The sequence below is a fragment of the Phacochoerus africanus genome, chromosome X (assembly GCF_016906955.1).
Source record: "Phacochoerus africanus isolate WHEZ1 chromosome X, ROS_Pafr_v1, whole genome shotgun sequence".
In the NCBI taxonomy this organism is placed as follows: Eukaryota; Metazoa; Chordata; class Mammalia; order Artiodactyla; family Suidae; genus Phacochoerus; species Phacochoerus africanus.
The window spans coordinates 127603866-127628179 of record NC_062560.1 but is presented as its reverse complement, the minus strand read 5'-3'; the positions used below and the strand labels follow the sequence as shown (position 1 = coordinate 127628179).

General features: G+C 37.9%; 1 protein-coding gene across 1 annotated transcript in view; it reads left to right on the top strand.

The window, feature by feature from the left end:
• GABRA3 (gamma-aminobutyric acid type A receptor subunit alpha3) overlaps positions 1-24314 on the top strand; it is a 218160-nt gene that overhangs the window by 113292 nt on the left and 80554 nt on the right. The window contains exon 4 of the mRNA XM_047765626.1: positions 9257-9324. Within this exon, the coding sequence (XP_047621582.1) occupies positions 9257-9324 (68 nt within the window). The remainder of the gene's footprint in view (positions 1-9256; positions 9325-24314) is intronic.

Genomic DNA, 24314 nt, shown 5'->3' with positions numbered 1-24314 from the left:
TCAAAGGCTTTGCTATGCTGCTTTTGATTTATCTCACACATTTGTCACTGAGGGAATAATCTAAGATTTGGTCCATGGTTTACATATTAATTCAAAGTTCAGTTAAAAATCCTTGCTCTGTTGCTTTGGGCCTGTCCTATACTTGTGCTACTCAGGGTTATTCTGAAATTTAGGTGGTGGTTTAAATAATACTGTACTTCTCAAAGTCTTTGGCATGCTGCCTTGGGTCTGTCCTAGGCATGTGCTCGAGGGTAAGCCTGTGATTTGTAGGTGTTCACATAAAGAATTAGTTGATCCTCTTTTTTGACCTTCTGTACTCTGGAATTCCTCATACTCTGTGGTATGCAGGGGTCTTTTCCCCTGATTCTCTTACAAGGCAGATTTTTTTTATCAGAGTTTTGGCTGCTTGCGCCACTGTCCCACTATGCAGCTTTGCCTCTAAGATTAAAACCGCGAGAGAAGAGAAGGGAAAAAAAACCCCAGAAAACATGGGTTTCCCTGTGGGTTACTTCTCCAAGTCTTGATTTACCTTCATAATCCACCTGTTCTTTTTCACTTTTCAGAATGGTTAGGTAGTTATTTTGTCCAGAGATTTTATTTGTAATGAGTAGGAGAGAAAGGCTGCAATGTACTTACTCCACCAGGCCAGAAACCAGTTTAGTTTTGTTTTAATTTTAGTTTTTCACCCTCTTTTTCTTACTGGCTTGTGGTACTATAGTCTACTTCTACTCTGATCCTTATTCCAAGCTGGACTTATAACAATATTTTTAAAGTTTCTTCTCCATTGTGATATTACTGATCCATTCCTGCTCCAACAAGCCACGTGGCTCAATTCGTAAACCCAAACTGTGTCTTTGTACATATCATGGTATCCCTGTCCATCCCCAGCACAAGCCTGCTGCCTCAAACAGAGCCATACCCTAGGCATAAATTCATCTTCACTTTTTCTAGCCTCTTTTACTCCACTTATTTTCAGATCCAGAACTCCAGCTTCAATGTTGCTTACACCTTTGTTTTGTTTCTTTTCCATATTTTGATCTTTTATTTGAGACAATTGTATCTTTTTGGCATGCCTTTCATATTTGATTTCTCATTATTGTGTGTTTATGATCTGTGCCATATGATCTGGAAGTTCCAAACACTTCTTAAGAATGATTGTATGTACCTTTTGTAGCCTCTTCTAATCTATTATGGCCAACATATTTTTAATATTGGAATCATTACAAAATTGACTCCCTTCTTTACAGATAAAGAAACTGAAATACAATTAAGTTGAGGCTGGACCAGGATTAACCCAAGTCTCCAGATTCCCATATTGATGTTTTTTCCACTTATTCTTAAGCTAAAAATCAGTAGGCCCTGGAAAAATACCAGAACATCCTTGTAACATTTTATAATATTTCATCTGTTTTAAAGATTCTATTGCTTTTCCCCTAGCTTTCAGCTTGTTCTGGCTCAAGAATGTGCCTCTAGAGTGAAGAAGACATTGTATAGTCAGTCTCCAACTTATTTCTTGGTCATTCTTTGGCGCTGCTTTTACTTCCCTCTCTAATTTTGTTACAGTGTTGCCTCAAGGAAATCTTACTAGCTCTTAGGAGTGGCCTCTATTTTCAGCAAAGGACTGCTAAAGAGGCTGCTCTATGATGGTTTTATTTTTTCCCCATTTGTTACTGAAATTTCTTTATATGTGGGTGGCTAGTTCAGTACGTCTTCCCACAAGGAAAGGATGCCACTAGAAAGGTCTGAAGGTAATTTATTCTAAGACGGTGCTTCTAAAGACCAATATTAATGCCACTAGGAGCACTGAGCATGGCAATCTTTTTTTTGAGAAAAGTCAAAAATACCATTTGATTATTTTTTTCTCATGAGCCCAAACATGGATATTATTACTTTTTGTCTACCCTCTTTACTACATTAGTGCTTATTTCTTTTTTCGCCACTGCTCCTATCTCTTCAGTTCTAATTTGGTGCCTCTGATCTACCCCATGCTTAGAAGCCAGAAAACCAAAGAATCAGAGAATATATTTCTAAAATGGATTTTAGAAATCTCTGTGCTCAAGCTCTTCATATCTAGTTAAGGAAACCTAGGCTTAGGGAGATAAAAGTTTCATTCAAGATTGTAGTGCTTGTTAGTAGCAGTACTTGAGCTTGTACCAAGATCTTCTGAAGTCAGATTCAATGCTTTTTCCACTACATTCTGAGTAAGTATTGGGTTAGGTAAAAATAATAAGTGTATGAGAAAGGGAAAGATTTGAGTGGGAAAACATCTAGAATGAGTGAAAGACAAATAGGACCATTTGAATTGACACTTGAAATATGTGTTGATATTTTACAATTTAATGTTAAATGCTAGATTAAGAAATGAGATAATGACAGGAATATGAAATGCTGAGGATGATGGTACAGGAGTCAGTGATTTTGCAGAACCAGTGAAGTGACTTGAGTGATCTGAAATGTGTCTACTGCCCAGCAACTGTATCTGGCTTGGGATGGAAAGATGAATTTTAGGGCCTAAATCTGAAATTCCTGAGGATTTTAGGAAACAGACAGTAAATTTTGTTCTGTACTACCTTTGTGAGGGTCAAGATTCTAGCAATAGTAGAGAAATAGTTGAGTTAATGAAAACCTACAGTGGTTAGATTGGTGGTGGTCATCTTCTCTTTTAAACCTTGTGCTGTTTCTTACTGGTGTTCTTTTATAAACATGTGTTGTATGCAGTTAACTATTAAGATTTGCTGTACATTCCATGTACCAGACACTAGGTGGAGTAGCATAAACATAATGCTAGACCTCTAGCCTACCAAATGTCAAAAGTTATGAGCTTTGCCAAACAGCCTGCAAAAGGGGGTATGCATCAGTCGCAGAGCTTAGTTTAGAGCTCAGGACCTCTAACACAGACTTTTGTAAAACACAGGTGCTTTCCTAAGCCACCTGTTTGTGATTAATGCTATGTGGGATGGGGTCAGGTCAATGAGTGCCTTCAGTATCTCAGTCCCCAAGCACTGTCAAAGATAAATGAAAAGGCCATTAATGCAAGAACAGACATCTCTGATAACCTGTCCATAAATCACTGTAGCCCACTCCCTAAATCCATGTCACTAGCAGATCCAGCTAGTCACATGGGAGCTCATTTATAGTAGCCTGGTCTCATGAAAAGTGTACATGACAATAAGCACTTATTCTGCAAAATCCCAGTGATTTGAAGTAAGAAATGTCAGGCCTTTAAGTCCCAATCCTTAAGGCCTCACTGTTTTCAGGAAGATTGTCATTGGGAAGTAATGGAGAGTCTATCATGAGATAAAGAGTATGGTTGGCTTTTGTTCATACCATTCATCTTGTGATCCCGTCTTTAATGGAACTGTGACAAAGTTTCATCACAAAACATATTTCATTCATCAGTGTCTTATAATTTCCAGAGTATAGATCTTTTGTCTCTTTAGGTAGGTTCATTCCTAGGTATTTTATTCTTTTTGATGCAATGGTAAATGGGATGGATTCTCTGATTGCTCTTTCTGATCTTTCATTGTTAGTATATAGAAATTTAATCAATTTCTGTGTATTAATTTTGTAGCCTGCAACTTTGCCAAATTCATTGATGAGTTCTAACAGTTTTCTTGTGCTATCTTTAGGGTTTTCTAGGTATAAGATCGTGTCATCTGCAAACAGTGATAGTTTTACATCTTCTTTTCCAATTTGGATTCCTTTGATTTTTTCTTCTTCTCTGATTGCCGTGGCTAGGACTTCCAAAATTATGTTGAATAATAGTGGTGAAAGAGGACATTCTTGTTTTGTTCCTGATCTTAGTAGAAATGTTTTCAATTTTCCACCATTGAATATGATGTTAGCTGTGGGTTTTTCATATATTTATTTTTTGATTTTTAAATATTTATTTTTATTATAGTTGATTTGCAGTGTTCTGCCAATTTCTGCTGTACAGCAAAGTGACCCAGTTATACATATATATATATATATGTGTGTGTGTATATATATATATATATTCTTTTTCTCTCATTATCCTCCATCCTGATCCATCACAAGTAACTGGATATAGTTCCCTGTGATATACAGCAGGGTCCCATTGCCCATCTACTCCAAATGCAGCAGTTTTCATTTACTAACCCCAGACTCCCAATCTATCACACTCCCTCTTCCTCCCCCGTGGCAAACACAAGTCTGTCCTCCATGTCCATGATCTGTTTCTGTTTTGTAGATAGATCATTTGTGCCATATTTTAGACTCCACATATAAGTGATATCATATGGTATTTGGCTTTCTCTTTCTGACTTACTTCACTTAGTATGAGAGTTTCTAGTTCCATCCATGTTGCTGCAGATTGAATTATTTGCCCTTTTATATGGCCAAGTAATATTCCATTGTGTATATGTAGCACGTCTTCCTAATCCATTCATCTATTGATGGCCATTTAGGTTGTTTCCATGTCTTGGCTATTGTGAGTAGTGCTGCAGTGAACAAAGGGGTACATGTATCTTTTTCAATGAAAGTTTTTTCTGGATATATGCCCAGGAGTGGGACTGCCAGACCATATGGTAGTTCTACATTTCGTTTTCTGAGGTACCTCCTTACTGTTTTCCACAGTGGTTGTACCAATTTTCATTCCCACCAACAGTGTAGGAGGGTTCCCTTTTCTCCACACCCTCTCCAGCTTTTGTTATTTGTAGACTTTTAAATCATGGCCATTCCCACGGATGTGAGGTGGTACCTCATTGTAGTATTGATTTGCATTTGTCTAATAATTAGTGATGTTGAACATTTTTTTCACGTGCCTGCTGGCTATCTGTATGTCTTCTTTAGAGAAATGTTTATTCAGGTCTTCTGCTCATTTTTCAATTGAGTTGTTTGTTTTTTTGTTGTTGAGTTATATGAGCTGTTTGTATACTTTGGAGATTAAAACCTTTGTTGGTTGAGTCATTTGCAAAAAATTTCTCTGGTGCTGTGGGTTGCCTCTTCATTTTTTAAACGGTTTCCTTCACTGTGCAGAAGTTTTTGAGTTTAATTTGGTCCCCTTGGTTTATTTGTGTCTTTTATTGCCTTTTTTCTAGGAGGTGTAGCAAACAAGATGTTGTTGTGATTTATGTGAAAGAACGTTCTTCCTATGTTTTCCTCTAGGATTTTTATAGTATCTGGCCTTACATTTAGGTCTTTAATCCATTTTGAGTTTATTTTTGTGTGTGGTATTATAAAATGTTCTAACTTCATTCTCTTACATATAGTTGTCCAGTTTTCTCAGCACCATTTTTTGCTTTTTTTGTTTTTGTTTTTTTGCTATTTCTTGGGCCGCCTGCACGGCATATGGAGGTTCCCAGGCTAGGGGCCTAATCGGAGCTGTAGCCACCAGCCTATGCCAGAGCCACAGCAATGCGGGATCCGAGCCGCGTCTGCAACCTGCACCACAGCTCACGGCAACGCCAGATCCCTAACCCACTGAGCAAGGGCAGGGGCCGTACCCACAACCTCATGGTTCCTAGTCAGATTCGTTAACCACTGCGCCACGACGGGAACTCCTTAGCACCATTTTTTGAAGATACTATCTTTCCTCCACTGTATGTTCTTGCCTCCTTTGTCATAGATTGGTTGACCATAGGTGCTTGGGTTTATTTCTGGGCTTTCTATCCTGTTCCATTGATCTGTATTTCTATTTTTGTGCCAATACCATACTGTTTTGATGACTGTAGATTTGAAGTAGAGTCTGAAGTCAGGGATCCTGATTCCTCCAGTTCTGTTTTTCTTTTAAATATTGTACAGTAGAAAAAAACATGTATGTGTAACTGGGTCACCATGCTATACAGTAGGAAAAAATTGTATTGGGGAAATAACAATTAAAAATAAGTAAATAAATTTTAAAAAAGAAAAAAAATAATGTATTGGGGAAATGTATGTATGTATGTATGTATATATATGTGTGTGTGTGTATATTATATATATATATATATATATATATATATATATATATATAGCTTTGGCTATTGAAGTTCTTGTGTTTCCATACACATTTTAAAGTATTTTGTTTTAGTTCTATAAAGAATGTCATTGGTAATTTGATAGGGATTTCATTGAATCTGTAGATTGCCTTAGGTAGTATTATAATTTTGACTATATTGATTCTTCCAAGCCCTGTACTTACCCAGCCTCAAGGGCAAAGAAGGAGCCCAGAGCCAGCCACAGAGACATCAGTGGTTTAATGAGTAGAGGAGCTTACATATCCAAAGCAAGGTCCTGAAGTGATGATACCCATCATGTGCAGCAGAGGTGGACAGGACATGTTGGCAGTCTTCACTCTTGAGAATGGAAAGGAGGAGGGAGGTTACCAATTACCTGGGGAATTGACTTCCAATTGGCTCATTGGTTGCCAGGGAAACCAGCAGAAGGGCATGCCCCTCGCTACTGCTTCGATAAACTATCATAGTGGAGATGTCTGATCTAAAGATTAGAACAATCACTAGGTGGGGCTAGAGACGAGTACATAGGTATTCAGTGACTGGGCTCTGTAATTAATAGGGAAGGTCAGTCATGTGAATAGGGTGTAGGTGAAGAAGACACTAGTTAAGAAGGGGACATACAGAGAGAAGAAAACCGCTATCTCATGTAGCCTGATGATACAAATCTCCTACCATCCTCAGGCAGCAGAGAAAAGTTACCTCTTGCTACCCTCGAGCATCTTTGGTCAGATGCTTTTTGCTAGACCCTACAGTCAGAGTTCCTACTTAGAGCAGAGAGAAAATTCAAATTTGTTTAGTACTGAACCCTTATTATACAAGAAAGCAACAAAAAGGAAGAAAAGTCTTGTTTAAAGCATTCATTGAGTCAGGGATGGAGCCTTCCCATCCCAGTCCAAGTCTTTGTTATAGCCACTTCCCTTTCTACCTACAGTAGCTCCACTCTCCTCTTGGAATTAGAGCAGTCTCCTGACATATGACTTTATCCCCACCATTTTTCTTCTCCTTTTTCTCCTGTAGTCTGTGTCACTTGTTTTTAATCTGCATAACTATCTTTTTACAATTAAATTGGTTTAGAAAGATGTTCTGTGTATAACTATGTCCTATTGGATTCAAGTTCAATTGTGGTCTCTCCCATTAATTAATTTTTTTATGTACTTTGAGGTAGGGTATTGTTTCTACAGCCAATGAATCTGGCAGTGTAATTCAAGGGACAAGTTTTTAGGGGGAATATTCTGCATTCTGAAGTGTTGTCTCTTGTCCTTGGAACACAGAAATGGCTCTGAGGGAAGCCTTTGCTCTAGATGAGAGCCCAAACACAATTCTAGTTTCAGAGACATGTTATTTGCTGATTAGGCTTGGAATGAAATTGTGTGTTTAGAGCCATCGACTATAGCATTGATTATTATTAAATGATACTAACAGTCTCTTTTGAAAATGGAATGCTTGTGGATGTGTGCATTGGCCTTGAGCACACTTTGTGCCTGTGTAGGGGAATAGTGTTGTAAGCCTAAAGGATGACTCTGGAAGCTAGGAAGTCAACAAGATAGAAAGTATATCTAGACCAGGACCCAGGACTGGATGAATATAGTGAATATGCTATAAATGGAGTAGGAATGTTCCCTACCTCTCCAGGAGAGAAAAATGAATCGTGTAATGTATAGCACAGGGAGTATAGCCAATATTTTATAATGACTTTAAATGGATATATAAAACTATATAAAATATATATATTGATGTATAAAAATATTGAATCACAATATTATACACTTAAAACTAACATAACATTGTAAATCAATTACAGTTCAATAAAAAAGAAACGTAATTTTTTTTTTTGCCTTTTTAGGGCTGCACCCGAGGACATATGGAGGTTCCTAGGCTAGGGGTCGAATCAGAGCACCAGATCCAAACCATGTCTGAGACCTACACCATAGCTCACGGTAATGCTGGATTCTTAATCCACTGAGCGAGGCCAGGGATCGAACCTGTGTCCTCATGACTTTTCTAGGTACAGTAGGCTGTCCTGTGCTATGTATGAGGTATGGTGGAGTGCCTGGGCTAGTCTAGACTGCAATGGGATAAACAGGACTGACAGGAAGAGAAGAAAAACTTAGCAGTGTGGGAGTTCCTGTTGTGTCATGGCAGAAATGAATCTGACTAGGATCCATGAGGATGCAGGTTTGATCCCTGGCCTCACTCAGTGGGTTAAGGATCCAGTGTGGTCATGAGCTGTGGTGTAGGTGGCAGACATGGCTCAAATCCCTAGTTGCTATGGCTGTGGTATAGGCCAGCAGCTGCAGTTCCGATTTGACCCCTAGCCTGGGAACTTCCATATGCCTTGAGTGCAACCCTAAAAAAAAGTAAAAGAAAAAAAAAGGAAACTTAGCAGTGCAATAACTTCACTTCTCTGAGTATCATTTTCCAACTTGGCAAATATATATGTGATGAGATTCATCCATTCATACCAAAAATGTTCAATGTGTACCATCTGAGTAACAGGCTCATTTTCTAAGTACTGAGGATACAGAGATAACAAATACATATTGCTCCTCAGGACCTCTTGGGTTATATGGGAAGGCAGACAAGTAAACAGACAGTTGTGATAGAAAAAAATGCAGAGAGTGTATCCAGTGATATCAAGCATGTGCAAATCTCAGTCACTTAAGCCAACAAAAGTTTATTTATCATTGATGCAAAATCTATTGTTGATCCAGGCAATTCTCCAAGGCAGTTGTCTTCCCATTGTTAGCTGATCATTCCAGTTTGTTTCAACCTTATAATAGTTCCATATCAACATATGTTTCCGTGATGACCATGGCAGGGAGGGTCTTACATTGGAAATTAATTGTTCCATCCAGGTAGGGACACATACTACTTCCTTCTGCAACCAAAACCAATCACAAGTCCCCTCCCTACTTTAAGTGGGCAAGGGTGTGGGAGTACAATCATCCTGGATTCCTGGATATTGGAACATTTGTAACGTACCACAGGTAGGGAGAATTCCAGAGTGAGAGCCCAGCCCAGGATCTGTGAATGTCAGAGATCTCAAAGGGTTCTCCTTAAGCTTTAGAGTTTGGGGATTCTGCTGTCATTCTCAATGATACCTAAAAGGATGGACTTTGCACCTATCTATACCTAGCATATCCTTTGTGAAGTAGTACAAATGAGAGGGGTTTTTTAGGGGTTTTCCTATGATTGTACCAAGTATCCTTTTTAGAAGTGGCAAGCTGGCTAGCAGTGACTTTTTCTGAGCTATGGCAACAGCCTTCATAACACTCTGCTTTTCTACTTCTTTGGACCAGATGCAGTGACCGAAGTGAAGACTGACATCTACGTGACCAGTTTTGGCCCTGTGTCAGACACTGACATGGTAAGTATAGTTTCTGCAAAGGTAAAAGTGAAAGATGATGCAACAGAGCAAAAAAAATATATTAGGGGAGTTCCCATCGTGGCGCAGTGGTTAACGAATCCGACTAGGAACCATGAGGTTGCGGGTTCGGTCCCTGCCCTTGCTCAGTGGGTTAATGATCCGGCGTTGCCGTGAGCTGTGGTGTAGGTCGCAGACGTGGCTCGGATCCCGCATTGCTGTGGCTCTGGCGTAGGCCGGTGGCTACAGCTCCGATTCAACCCCTAGCCTGGGAACCTCCATATGCCGCAGGAGCGGCCCCAGAAATGGCAAAAAGACAAAAAAAAAAAAAAAAAAAAAGAAAACATATTAGGGTTTTCCTATGGCAGGGCCTTAGAACTATGTTTAAGGGGAAGTGTTGTATCATGAATTCCCTACCCTCACCATCCTACACTTAGCCAAATCCATCTTTTGCCCTGCTCTCCCCACGTATTCCAGTAGCAGGCATACATCTACCATCAGGAGTATGCTTCCCTTCTTTCTATAACATATCTTTCAAAATTCAGGTAGGCTCCCTATCCCCAATTAAACTTTCTTTGACCTCTGTGTTCACATTTTGCCAGCACCACACACATATTAGCACAGATAGGTCATGCGAGGAGTGCACTGTGGCGGGGGGGTACTCTCAGTCTAGCAACTGGCAGTGTCATTCAAATCCATTCATTGCAAACAAGCTCTATTCATCAGGGAAGTGGACAGACCAAAGTGATGTGAAGTGTTTGGAGGAAGAGTCAAAACTACTTCTAGAAACTGGTACTTCTACAGATGTGAAGAGGGGGAGATATTCAGAGAAAATTCAAATAAGGCAGAACTGGCAAGGGGATGACTAATGAGGCATCTGCAAAGGTTTCCCCTTCTCCTACTATTCTCCCTTTGCCGTGAAGGCAAAAAATGCAGTGGAGAGTTGAGGCAGGATATCCTGTCCTAATGGACCACCTGATCAATACCTATTTTGGATACCAAATGTCAGATATTTGACTGAAAAATGATCCCTTATCATGAAGGAAAAAAATCTATTACCTGCTTAGTATATCTGACAGTTATTAGATGTTCAATAAAGTTTTGAATGAGTGACTTTGTATGGGAAATTCAAATCTTTTTATTTAAAATTAAAAAAATATGTTCAAAAAAGTGAAAATATCCATGCTAACTACTTAGATTTATTTGTACCTCTTTCTTCAGTGGAACAACTACTCAGCAAGGGACAAAGCTTCTTTTTGTATTAGTAGGAATTAGTGATGGACTAGACCTGTTGAGTAAATACAAATGATTTTGTAGTGTTGTGATAGAATTTGTCCTATAGGTAATGTAGGATTTGAGTGTGGCATAAGAAAGCAACTGAAGCTACTCTTTGAACACACAACCACCCACACACACACACCCCCCCTCCACACACACACTCTCACTTATGCATCAACATCCATAAATACATGCAGACAAAACCAGAAAGTATATATAGAATAAAAAATATCACATATGGGTGTGCAGAGGCTCTGGAGACATTTTTCAAACAATCTAGACAGTTTATCTCTTCTAAAGTTTCATCTTCCAATTGCTTGTTTTTTCTTCTCCCTCATGATTAGGCAGAAGCAACAGAATGGCTCTTTCCTGATGGGGAAGCCTTTGGTCAAATAAATTTTGGGTTTTTAGCTGAACTTCCATCCTGTCACAAAGCAGAATAGCTATGGTCAGTCTGGGTAGGAAACATATTTCTGATGTTTTAAAAATTTTCTTCTTCCAAAGGATGACTTTGGATGAAGCACCATACAGTCATGTGACTTTCACAACTAATTGAAGCCAGAAAGCAGGCTTCCCTGAGACCACAGACTAATTGGAAAAGTAGATAAAAATTAATGCTAGCTGGGTTCTTGACTTTCTTCCAGCCAAACTGGGAGTTTTGGTGCAGAAAACATTTCTAAGGGAATAGAGATGTATCTTTTGTTCACCAAGGGGGGAATTGTGGTTGCAGTTTGAGCATTGAACCACCACCACCCATAACCCTTTGTAGCCATTACACTCCTTAGTCAGACACCTAACACCATAAACATAGATTCTGAGTCTGAATCATGAAGGGCCATGTCTATTTGGTTAATCTTGGTACCACCAATGCATAACTCAGTTTGATACCTGGGGAAGTGCCAACTATTTGTTAAATGCAAGAATAAATAAGATGGAACAAATTAAATTTGAGGGAAGAATTATGACTGTGTTTTTCCACTTAAATGAAAGTTCTTCAAAGGCAGAAAACATACCAAGTACATCTCTGTATCTCTGGCACCTAGCACAGGACATGATACAGGTCTTCTGTGTGATATGAAATATTAGTAGCAAGACCTGCAGATAACAAATTAAAGTAGCTATTTTCAGGAATCACCATTGAGTGGGAAGACTAGTAAGCCAATGATTGATGACTGTAACCTTTGGACACTAGTTTTGATGGTTTCTTCATCTGTGAGAATAAGGAGCTATGATAATTAGAGAATTGGACAGAGATGAAATCTGAAGATGTTTCTAACGGGAAAGTCAGGTAAAGAAAGAAACCTAATGCAGAGTGCAAGGCATAAATTGGAAACTGGTTACAGTGCGAATTTTACTGGCATCATGAATGAAAACTTGTGTTAACAATTTGCAGCAAATGGAGCTTGATGGTCACATAGTACACTTTCTCAGAACAAGGGGTGTGATGTCAACTTGAATGAACTGAGGCCAGTTCTGTGACTATCTATAATTTTCCATTTTTAGGAGAGTTTAGATCATTTTTCTCAATCAGTGTGTGGAAAGATGGTGAGGTGGTAATGAGAGGAAGGCTGCAAGAGATTTAGTGAAAATGCAATTTCATTGCTACTTATCTCATAAATTGAGTCTATCCATTTGTTACCAATAAGCAATGGCTCTTGGCAAGTGGAAATTTTCCCAGGTCTCCCAAGAGGCTTTTTGAATTAAAATGCAGAAAAAGTGGGACACTGGCTTAAGAATGGCAGGATAAGTCTCCTGGGATAGACCATAATGAAAGATAATATAAGAAAGGGAATGTGTGTGTATATATATATATATATATGAATGACCAGGTCACTTTGCTGTACAGCAGGGATTGGCACATTGTAAATCAACTATACTGTGATTAAAAATAGTAAAAAAAAAAAAAAGAATGGCAGGGTATGCATATGGTCAGTTATCAGAAAGAAAAGTAGAAAGGTGACAGCTGATATTTTTAGAAAGTAGATCTTAAATATTCTCACCACACTCACACGCAAACGGTGACTTAAATGTGTTAACTTGATTGTGGCAATCATTTCACAATGTATATATTGAGTCATCACCTTGTATACCTTTAAAGATCACATTGTACATCCTAAATATACAATTTTTATTTGTCAGCTATGTCTCAGTAAAGCTGAGTGAAAGAAAGATAACAACTGAGTATTGTCAACCTCACTCTCTTACCAGAGATACTGCTTATATACTTGCTAGGTAACAAGTGCCAGCTGCTATTTGTCAACAGAGAAATTTCCTAGGGTATATAATGGACAACCAGGTAATGATGAAAGTAGATAATATACTAAGAGAACTAACCATCTAGCTTAACCAAAACAAACAAATTAACAAGTAAAATGGAGACTTGGGAAATGAGGACTGATAAAATACATTATAATCATAATTCTTGATAATAGATTCAGGTGACATGCATTTTAGTCTGACAACTGCTTATGAAGCTCATGCAAAGTCCCCAGGGTGTCCAAAGACTGTACAGGGGAAGAATGATGTTAATGTAAAAGAAAGAGAGTAGCATAGGCACCTCTTTCCTGTGGTAGTGGGCTTAAAATTATTAGACCTCTTTCCTCCATAGCACTGGAATAAGTGGCCATGTCCACTTCAAGTCCTCACTTACTGAAAATGATACCATTTTCCCAGATGTAGTATAGAAAGAGGTCCTTGTTTGTAGGTTTTTGCCTGGGAAAATGGTATCCTATGGAATAAGATGAAATGGACAGTTTAAGACTTTCAAACTAGACAAATGCTCCCTTCCATTCCATGCCTAAGACCATCAGTAAGTGAGGACTTGAAGTGGACATGGCCACTTATTCCAGTGCTATGGAGGAAAGAGGTCTAATAATTTTAAGCCCACTACCACAGGAAAGAGGACACATAAACAATTCTAATAAGACTGTTTCAAAGGCTAAATACAACTGAAAGAGGCATGTGGATTATGATTCTTCAAAATAGAGAATAATGAAGAGTCGCTAAAGAGCAAAGAGAAGACTGGGTGGCCCCCAGACCCTGCTAAAAGTTGATTCAGCCATGCAAGCCCTTTCTGGGAGCCTGCTTTGATATACTGCAATGTTGGAGAGTTGAAGCTCTAATACCAAGCCAGAAATTCTTCCCCAAGAGCTGTGTATCATCTCTGTACAGGGTAGGAAATGTATTAAGTACCTTTCCCAGGAGGCAGACTTAGGCTTATTATCTGGAAGATTTGATTTAAATGCCTCACAAAACAATAGAATTCATTTGTCAATTTGGAGGCAATCATCCTTGGAGAGTATACAAAGGCTTAATTTGGAAGGAAGGAATTGATTACATTTCTAGAATGGTTGGGTCAAAATCAAATTGCTTTTGGCCAAAGGTCATGCAATACTTAGGGAGCAAATAATCACTATGTAATTTTTCCCAGTAATTTTGACTATGTAAAGAATAATACATTAAAAAATTGGGTACATATCATCCAACTTCTTTAAATCTTAAAATTTTTGCTATATTTCTTTTTATATGAAAAATAATCTTTAAAGTTAAAAAAACCCCTGTGTATCCTGATCACATTTGTCTCTCTCCCTTCCTCCTCAGAGGTGATAAGCATGAATCTGCTTTCTTTGATCTTTCCCATGCATACTTTAGACCTATAACTAAGGATATATATACCACACAAAATAACAAATATCACAATAAATAGAAAATAGTGGTTCTCAAAGTATATAAAATGCATCATAGCTTGTTTATAATTTTACAACTTATTTTTAACTGTACCGAAAGCTATTCTTTTTGGTGCATTTAACCTAATTCTTTTATTTCGACGGCTATAGACTGTTACAGCATATGAATATTTATTCATACATTCATCCAATTCTCTTGTTAGTGTGCATTTAGGCTGTTTCCGTTTTTGTTTTTCTATTAAAAAAACATTCTTATACATATTTTTTTTTGTGAACATGTTTGAATTTCTGTAGGGTATGTACCCACAGATAGCATTTCAGATTTGTATGGCTTGCGCATGCTTAACTTTTTTCAGATAGGACCAAATAACTCTTGCAGTGGGTTGTACAAATTTATAATCCTACTGGCAGTATATGAGAGCTCTATTTCTCTACACTTTTGCTAACAATTCATATTGTCACACTTTATTTTCGCCATTCTGGTATGTATGAGGTGATATCTTCCTACATATTAGAATGATATCATGATGTGATATTATTTGTATTTTCACGATTAACTTTGAGGTTAAGCTTCTTTTTATGTGTTTCGTGGCCCATGTGTGCCACTAAAGACAAGATGCTTTTTTTTTTTTTTTTACTGCCTGCATCAGCAAAAGTAGAAACTCTATGTAGATCCTGCTTGCTCGTATTACCACCTCTGAATTGAAGTTTCTTGTGGCCTGTGTGTGATTGGTGGTAACTATGTCATTTAGTTTGATAATAACTCCAATAAAAACTGGGAATTTGAGTTTTTAATCTTATTTTAGAAGGGCAGAACTCATAATATGGGAATTTCTGCAAAATTTCCTAGAAAGTCCAAACGAATGACCATGAGCAATAATGAATATGACAGATATCCACTCCACATTCTATTTATAATTTCCCAAGGGGTGTTTGCATTTAATTATTAATGGATTTGAAAATTTTGCAACTTTTCTTTTGTCCCCTCTTAATAAGATGATTGCATGGAGTTCCCTTGTGGCTCAGCAGTTAAGGATCTTGTGTTGTCATTGCAGCAGCTCAGGTCGCTGCTGTGGTGCAGTTTCAACCCCTAACCCAGGAACTTCCACATGCCATGGGTGTAGCCAAAGCAAAAACAAAAACAAAAACGAGAGAGAGAGGTGATTGCATGATTTTTCTCCTTTAATTTGTTAATGTGGCTAATTACAATAGGTTCTTCTGCTTATTTGGCCATGTTTACATTCCTTGGAAGAATCAAACTTGATAAGGATGTTTTTAAAACACATTTCTTGGTTTGTTTCACTGTTATTTTATTCATGGTTCTTTTTATCTATGTTCATAGGTGTTCTGAAATTAAACCACTTCTCATCACTGCAACTACCATTCTGGTTCAAGCCATCATTGTCCTTGCATCTCCAAGAGTAAAAAGCCCCTCATTTTCCTCCATTCTAAATTTTTGTCCTAAAATTTCATGGTTGCATCCATAGCATATGGAAATTCCCAGGCCAGGAATAAAATCAGAGCTGTAGCTATGACCTACTGCCAGATCCTTTAACCTGCTGTGCCAGGGATTGAACCCATGGCTCTGCAGAAACCTAAGCTGCTGCAGTCATTTTTTTTTGTCTTCTTGCCATTTCTTGGGCCGCTCCTGTGGCATATGGAGGTTCGAGGGCTAGGGGTCCAATCGGAGCTGTAGCCACCAGCCAACACCAGAGCCACAGCAACGCGGGATTCAAGCTGCGTCTGCAACCTACACCACAGCTCAGGGCAATGCCGGATCCTTAACCCACTGAGCAAGGCCAGGGATGGAACTTGCAACCTCATGGTTCCTAGTCAGATTTATAAACCACTGAGCTATGACGGGAACTCCTGTAGTCATATTCTTAACCCACTGTGCCATGGTGGGAATTCCCTCATTTCCCTACAATCTACTCTCTACAGGCTGGCAATGATTGATACACATGCACACACCCCCCAAAGTAGAAAAAATTGTTTAGTGGAACTCATGCACACACCCCCAAAAATAGAAAAAATTGTTTAATGGAACCTTGTGCATCCATCACCCAGCTTCAAAAATTATCACTTTTTTGACCTATCTTATTTAATCTATATTTGTACATTTCTACCCATACCACCAACTGTTCCCCCCATTTTCTCTCTCTTTCTTCATTAAACTTCCTGTATTATTTATGTTGTCAAAGCAACTTGGTTTTTATTTTATTCATCATCTAGATTATTTCTTTTTTGTTTTCTGTTTCACTGATTTTTGTTTTTGTGTGGATCATTATTTTTTCTTTACTTTCCTTGGGATACTCCGTGGTCTTTCAGGTTTCTTGAGGTAAATTATTTTACAGTTTTCCTTTTTCTTAATACTATCCTTAAGGCTTCTTTATAGCTATCAATTTACTTCTAAGTAGCACTGGAGGAGTTCACTACAAGATTTCATATATAAGCATCTTCACTGATATTCAGTTCTAAGTATTGTTCTAATATCCTTTGTAGTCTCTCCTTTCTTTCTTGAAGTTTTTATAGTGGGTTTTCTAATTTTCAAATGTAAAAGTTTGTCATTAATTTCTAATTTAATTCCTTATGTCGAAACAAGATGGTCTCTAGGATATGAAATCTTTTTTTGTGTTTCTTGAGATTTGCTTTATAGCTTGGCATCTGATCATCTATTTTTGGTAAAAAAAAAAGTTAGTTTTACTAAGTGTTAAGTGGGTAAGTCTATGTGTAGACTTAGTTCATGCTTGTCAATTGGGTTCTTCACATATTTTAATCATATAAATTGTTGGTCTTATTGGCCTTTTATTTATTGAAAGTCTATGAATTTGTTATGTTCTCCTTGTAATTTGATTTTTGCCTTACATATTTTGAGTCTATATTAGCCATATATAAAAATTTTTTTTTCACTTGATAAACTCGAATTTTTAGTGTAATATTCATCCTGAAGAAAAGCATTTGTCTAACAGTCAACTCTGTCTGTATTTTATAGTTTTACCACTTTATTTGGATTAGGATTTCCCCATACATATGTTTCTATTACTTCACTTTCAACTTGTGTTTTTATGTGTCCTTAAGGTTTGACTCTTCATATACATAGCATATATTTATATTGTTTATTTATTGTTAGATTATATTGTTTCTACTATCTTCTGATTTCTTTTCTGCCATGTTTTTACATGCCTTATTTTTTTCTTGCCTTCTATAAGATTGAAGCATTTTCTCCATTCTAATTTCTTTTTCTCTACTGTTTTAAGTTTTACATTCTATATTCTTAGTGGTTACCTTAAATATTAATATACACACTTTACCTTAAATCTTATATCTTCACTCTCCTCCCAAATAATACAAGAATGTATTAATCTGCATATCCCCTACTCCTTCCTCCATTTGGCTTACTGAGATATCTGTTCTACCTTTTATGTATAGCCCTTATCATCATTGTAGAGAGCCATTATTTGTTTAGTTTACCCATAAGTTTGTCAACAAACGTGCATACCATTCTTTCTTTCATCTTCATGCTGGTTTTATTTTCAACTACATGAAGAACTTCTTTTAGTAGTTCCTTTTCTGAATATTCATTCGATCGTTTTTTAAATTCAAAAATATTTATGGAGCAGCTATTATAGGCAAGCTAGAGTTTTAGTTGCTGGATATAGCAGCAAACTGAATGAAGTCTCTGCTTTCATGGAGCAGCCAGGCTAGTGGAATGCAAGACATAGTAAACAAATGAAAATACATTTTGTCAGAGCTATCTGACAAAATAATGAATGAAGAAAAATAATGCATTGCAAGGGGAAGTGTAATTGCTATTTATGATGGAATGGTCAAAGAATGCTTCTCTGATTTGGAGACTTTTGAATGAGGCCTGAATATTGTTAGTGATGCAGTCATGAGAAAATCTTATTTTACTTGTCTAAAATCATCTTTATTTTGATTTTTTTTTCTTTTTAGGGCCACATTTGTAGTATGTGGAAGTTCCCAGGCTAGGGGTTGAATCAGAGCTGCAGCTGCCACCCTACTCCATGGGATCTGAGCCACATTTGCAACCTACACCACAGCTCATGTCAATGCCAGATCATAAACACACTGAGAGGCCAGGGATTGAACTCACATCCTCATGGTTGGGCTCATTACCACTGAGCCACAAGGGGAACTCCTAAAATCATCTTTACTTTGTAACCCTCTTAAATGATAATCTAGTTGGCTATAGAATACTTTTTGCTTTTATGATTGTTTTCAAGAAGTCTTCTATCAAATTATTTATTTATAGATAATATGCCTTATCTATTTTGTAGTTTTTAGACCTCCTCTTTAGTATTTTTCAAATATACTGTGTTGATTTGGATCTATTTTATTATATTGAGCTCACAAGTCATTATGGTTATTAAAGCTAAGGATGCTTATATTTCTAGAATTCTGAGAAATTGTCATCTGTTGGTACTTTAAATATTGTTTCTCTTCCATTTTCTTTAGTCTCTAACTTTAGAATTATATTAGATTATGCTACAGGTATTATGCTTCTCTTTCATTTTTATTTATTTTTTAATTTTTTTTTTTTTTTTGCTATTTAGGGCTGCACCCATGGCATATGGAGTATCCCAGGTTAAGGGTCCAATCGGAGCTGTAGCCACAGGCCTATGCCAGAGCCACAACAATACAGGATCCGAGCTGTGTCTATGACTTAGACCACAGCTCATGGCAATACTGGATCCTTAACCCACTGAGCAAGGCCAGGGATCAAACCTGCATTCTCATGGATGCCAGTCGGGTTCATGAACCACTGAGCCACAATGGGAACTCCTATTTTTTAAATTTTTTGTTAAAGTATAGTTGATTTACAGTGTTTTTTCAATTTCTGCTGTACAGCAAAGTGAACCAGTCACGCAATTATATGCATTCTTCACACTGTCTCCCATCACATTCTAACCCAAGAGAGTGGACATAGTTCCCTGTGCTGTACAGTAGGACCTGATTGCTTATCCGTTCTAAATGTAATAGTTTGCATTTATTAACCCCAAATTCCCCGTCCATCCCACTCCCTCCCCCCTCCCCCTTGGCAACCAAAAGTCTACTCTTTAGGTCTGTAAGTCTCTTTCTGTATTGTAGGAAGGTTCATCTGTGCCGTATTTTGAATTCCACACGTAAGTGATAACATGATATTTATCTTTCCCTTTCATTTAAAAAATCATTTATCTACCTGATATACACTGAACAATTGTTCTTCACATGCATTTTCCAGTTCACTAATCTCTCTTTGATAATATCTAATCCCCTATGTAACATATCCATTGAATTTTTATTTTCAATGACTATTTTTCTTTTGCTGCTTCAATAATAATAAATATTATATTTATATTATAATAATAAAAATGTCTGCTTCAAATAGACATTTTTAAAATTTTGCCTTTTAAAAGCTCACACCCACCCAATAGTGTTTGGATCTTTTCTCATGTTCTCAATCTTTCCTTTGAAGCCTTTATCATGTTTTTGTTATTAAATAAGCTACAATTTAATTAATATTACATAGACTTCTGAGCAAAGAAATCTACCAGAATGAGTAAGAATTATTACATAATGATAAAGGGTTAATAAAATAAGAAGAAATACATCTTTAAAAAAATTTTTTATTACTCAAAGGAATTTATCACATCTGTAGTTGTATAATGATCATAACAATCCAATTTCAAAGGATTTCCATCCCATAACCCAAGCACATCTCCCCACCCCCCAAACTGTCTCCTTTGGAAACCATAAGTTTTTCAATGTCTTGAGTCAGCATCTGATCTGCAAAGAAGTTCCGTCTGTCCTTTGTTCAGAGTCCACATGTCAGTGAAAGCCTTGGATGTTGGTGTCTCATTGGATGGCTGACTTCACTTAGCATGATACTTTCTAGGTCCATCCATGTTGCTAAAAATGGCAGTATTTCCTTCCTTTTAATGGCTGAGTAATATTCCATTGTGTATATGTACCACTTTTTCTGGATCCACTCCTCTGTCGATGGACGTTGAGGTGGTTTCCATGTCTTGGCTATTGTAAATAGTGCTGCAGTGAACATCGGAGTACATGTGTCTTTGCGAGTCGTGGTTTTCTCTGGATAGATGCCCAGGAGTGGGCTTGCTGGATCCAATGGGAGTTCTATGTTTAGTTTTCTGAGGAGTCTCCATCCTGTTTTCCACAGTGGTTGCACCCATTTACAATCCCACCAACAGTGTACTAGGGTTCCTTTTTCTCCACACCCTCTCTAGCACTTATTGTTTGTAGACTTTTGGATGGTGGCCATTCTGGCTGGTGTGAGGTGGCACCTCAGAGTGGTTTTGATTTGCATGTCTCTAATCATGAGTGACATTGAACATCTTTTCATGTGTTTCTTGGCCATCTGTATGTCTTCTTTGGAGAACTGTCTGCTTAGATCTTCTGCCCATTTTTTGATGGGGTTGTTTGTTTTTTTGGTATGGAGCTATAGAAGGTGTTTATAAATTTTGGAGATGAATCCCTTGTCAGTTGATTCACTTGCAAAGATTTTCTCCCATTCTGTGGGTTGTCTTTTTGTTTTGTTTAGGGTTTCCTTTGCTGTGCAGAAACTTTCAAGTTTGATTAGGTCCCATTTGTTTATTTTTGTTTTTATTGTCAGTACTCTAAGAGGTGGATCTGAGAAGATGTTGTAGTTGTTTATGTTGGAGAGTGTTTGGCCTATGTTTTCCTCTTAAGAGTTTTGTAGTGTCTGGTCTTATATCTAGGTCTTTAATCCATTTGGGGTTATTTTTGTGTATGGTGTTAGGGAGTGTTCTAATCTCATTCTTTTCCATGTGGCTGTCCAGTTTTCCCAGCACCACTTATTGAACAGGCTGTCCTTTCTCCATTGTATATCCTTGCCTCCTTTGTCATAGATGAGTTGGCTGTAGGTGCATGGGTTTAATTCTGGGCTTTCTGTCCTGTTCCACTGATCTGTATTTCTGTCTTTGTGCCAGTACCATACGGTTTTGATGATTGTTGCTTTGTAGTATAGTCTTAAGTCCGGGAGCCTGATTCCTCCAGCTCCATTGTTCTTTTTGAGGATGTCTTTGGCTATTCTGGGTCTTTTGTGCTTCCAAACAAACTTTAAAATATTTTGTTCGAGATCGGTGAAAAATGTCCTTGGTAATTTTTTAGGGATTGCATTGAATGTGTATATTGCCTTAGGTAGTATAGTCATTTTGATAATATTAACTCTTCCAATCCATGAGCATGGTATATATATCTTTCCATCTATTTGTGTCATCTTTGATTTCTTTCATCAGGGTCTTATAGTTTTCAGAGTACAGGTCTTTTGTCTCTTTAGGTAGGTTTACTCCTAGGTATTTAATTCTTTTGGATGCAATGGTAAACGGATTGCTTCCCTAATTTCTCTTTCTGCTCTTTCATTGTTGGTGTATAGAAATGGAGTCGATTTCTGTGTATTAATTTTGTATCCTGTGACTTTGCCAAATTCCTGGATGAGGTCTAACCATTTTCTGGTAGAGTCTTTAGGATTCTCTAGGTATAGTATCAAGTCCATCTGGTCTAATGCTTCATTCAGGGCCTATGTTTCCTTATGGATTTTCTGTCCAGTTGATCTGTCCATTGCTGTAAGTGTGGTGTTAAAGTCTCCCACTATGATTGTGTTATTGTTGATTTGTCCTTTTAAGGTTGTTAGCAGTTGCCTTATATATTGTGGTCAACCTATGTTGGTTGCATATATATTTAAAATTGTTATATCTTCTCCTTGGATTGATCCTTTGATCATTATGTAATGACCTTCCTTGTCCCTTAAAATAGTCTTCATTTTAAAGTCTATTTTGTCTGATATGAGTATTGCTACTCCAGCTTTCTTTTGATCCCCGTTTGCATAAAATATTTCTTCCATCCTCTCACTTTCAATTTTTGTGTGTCCCTAGAGGTGAAGTGGGTCTCTTGAAGACAGCATATATATGGGTCTTGTTTTTGTATCCATTCAGCCAGTCTGTGTCTGTTGGTTGGGGCGTTTAGTCCATTAACATTTAAGGTAATAATTTATATGGATGTTCTTATTGCCATTTTATTAATTGCTTTGGAATTGTTTTTGTAGCTCTTTTTTCTTACCTTCTTCTCTTGTTCTCTCATCTTTTGGTTCGATAACTATCTGTAGTGTTTTATTTGCATTGATTTCTCTTTGTGTATCAATTGTAGATTTTTTTTTTTGTCTTTTTGCCTTTTCTAGGCCTGCTACCATGGCGTATGGAGATTCCCAGGCTAGGGGTCTAATCGGAGCCATAGCCACCGGCCTATGCCAGAGCCACAGCAATGCGGGGTCTGAGCCATGTCTGTGACCTACACCACAGCTCACGGCAGTGCTGGATCCTCGACCCACTGAGCAAGGCCAGGGATCGAACCCACAACCTCATGGTTCCTAGTCAGATTCATTAATTACTGCACCATGATGGGAACTCCCAATTGTAGATTTTTGGTTTGCAGTTATTCTGAAGTTTTGATATAAGAGACTAAATGTATATGAGATTGTTTTAAGTTGTTGGTCTCTTAATGGCAAGTGCATCTCCAGTGTCCTGCATTTGTACCCTCCTCTTCTCATGATTTCGGATTTTGGTGGTATAATTGTGCATGGATGATTTCGTATCTTTACTGTATATATACCTTTACTGGTGAGCCTTGTCATTTGTGGAATTTTTGTTTCCTGCTGCGGTGTTTTCTTTTCTGCCTAGAGAAGTTCCTTTAGGATTTGTTGTAAGGCTGGCTTAGTGTTGCTGAATTCTCTCAACTTTTGCTTATCTGTGAAGGTTTTGCTTTCTCCTTCAAATCTGAATGAGAGTCTTGCTGGGTAGAGTAATCTTGGTTGGAGGTTTTTTCCTTTCATCACGTTAAGTATATCCTGCCACTCCCTTCTGGCCTGCAGAGTTTCTGTTGAAAAATCTGCCAATAACCTTATTGGGGTTCCCTTGTATGTTATTTGTCTCTTTTCCCTCGCTGTTTTCAACATTTTCTCTTCGTTTTTAATTTTGGTCAGTTTGATTAATATGTGTCTCAGGGTGTTCCTCCTTGGGTTAATTTTATATGGTACTTGTTGTGCTTCCTGGATTTGAGTGAGTGGTTCCTTTCCCATGTTAGGGAAGTTTTTGACTATTATCTCTTCAAATATGTTTTCTGTCCCCTTCTCTCTCTCTTCTCCTTCTGGCACCCCTATAATACAGATGTTAGTGCGTTTAATGTTGTCCCAGAGTTCTCTGAGACTCTCCTCATTTGTTTTCAATCTTTTTTCTCTTTTCTGCTCTGCCTCCATAATTGCCACTAATCTGTCATCCACCTTGCTTCTTTGCTCTTCTGCCTCCTGTATTCTGCTGTTAGCTGCTTCTAGTGAATTTTTTACTTCATTTCTTGTATTTTGCATCTCTTCTTGTTTAAGTTTTCAATCTTGTATCTCTTTGCTCATTGTTTCCTGTAAGTTATCCATCTTTGCCTCCAGTTTATTTCCAATGTCTTGCATCATCTTCAGCATCAACAGTCTAAATAAAGTCTTTTTCCTGGAGGCTGAGAATCTCCTGGTCACTTAGCTGATTTTCTGGGGATTTTTCTTTCTCCCTCATCTGAGTTATACTTCCCTGTCTTTTCATTTTTATAGGTTTTTGGTGTGGTGACCTTTTGACAGATAATAGAGTTGTAGCCTCTCTTACTTCTGGCATCTGCCCCCCTTGTGGCTGAAGTTGGTATGGGGGCTTGCTGTAGGCTTCCTGATGGGAGGAGCTGATACCTGTCCACTGGTAGGTGGGGCTGATTCCTATCCCTCTGGTGGGTGGGACTTTGCCTCTGGATGGGATTAGAGGCAGCTGTGTGCCTGAGGGGGTCTTTAGGTAGCCTGTTTACTGAGGGGTGGGGCTGTGATCCCACCTGGATGGTTGTTTGCCCTGGGGCTTCTCAGCACAGATGGCTGGGGCCAGCTTTTCCCCAAATGGCCACCTCCAGAGAATGGCACACTGCTGAATATTCCCGAGAGCTTTGCTTCCAATGTCCTTCCCCCAC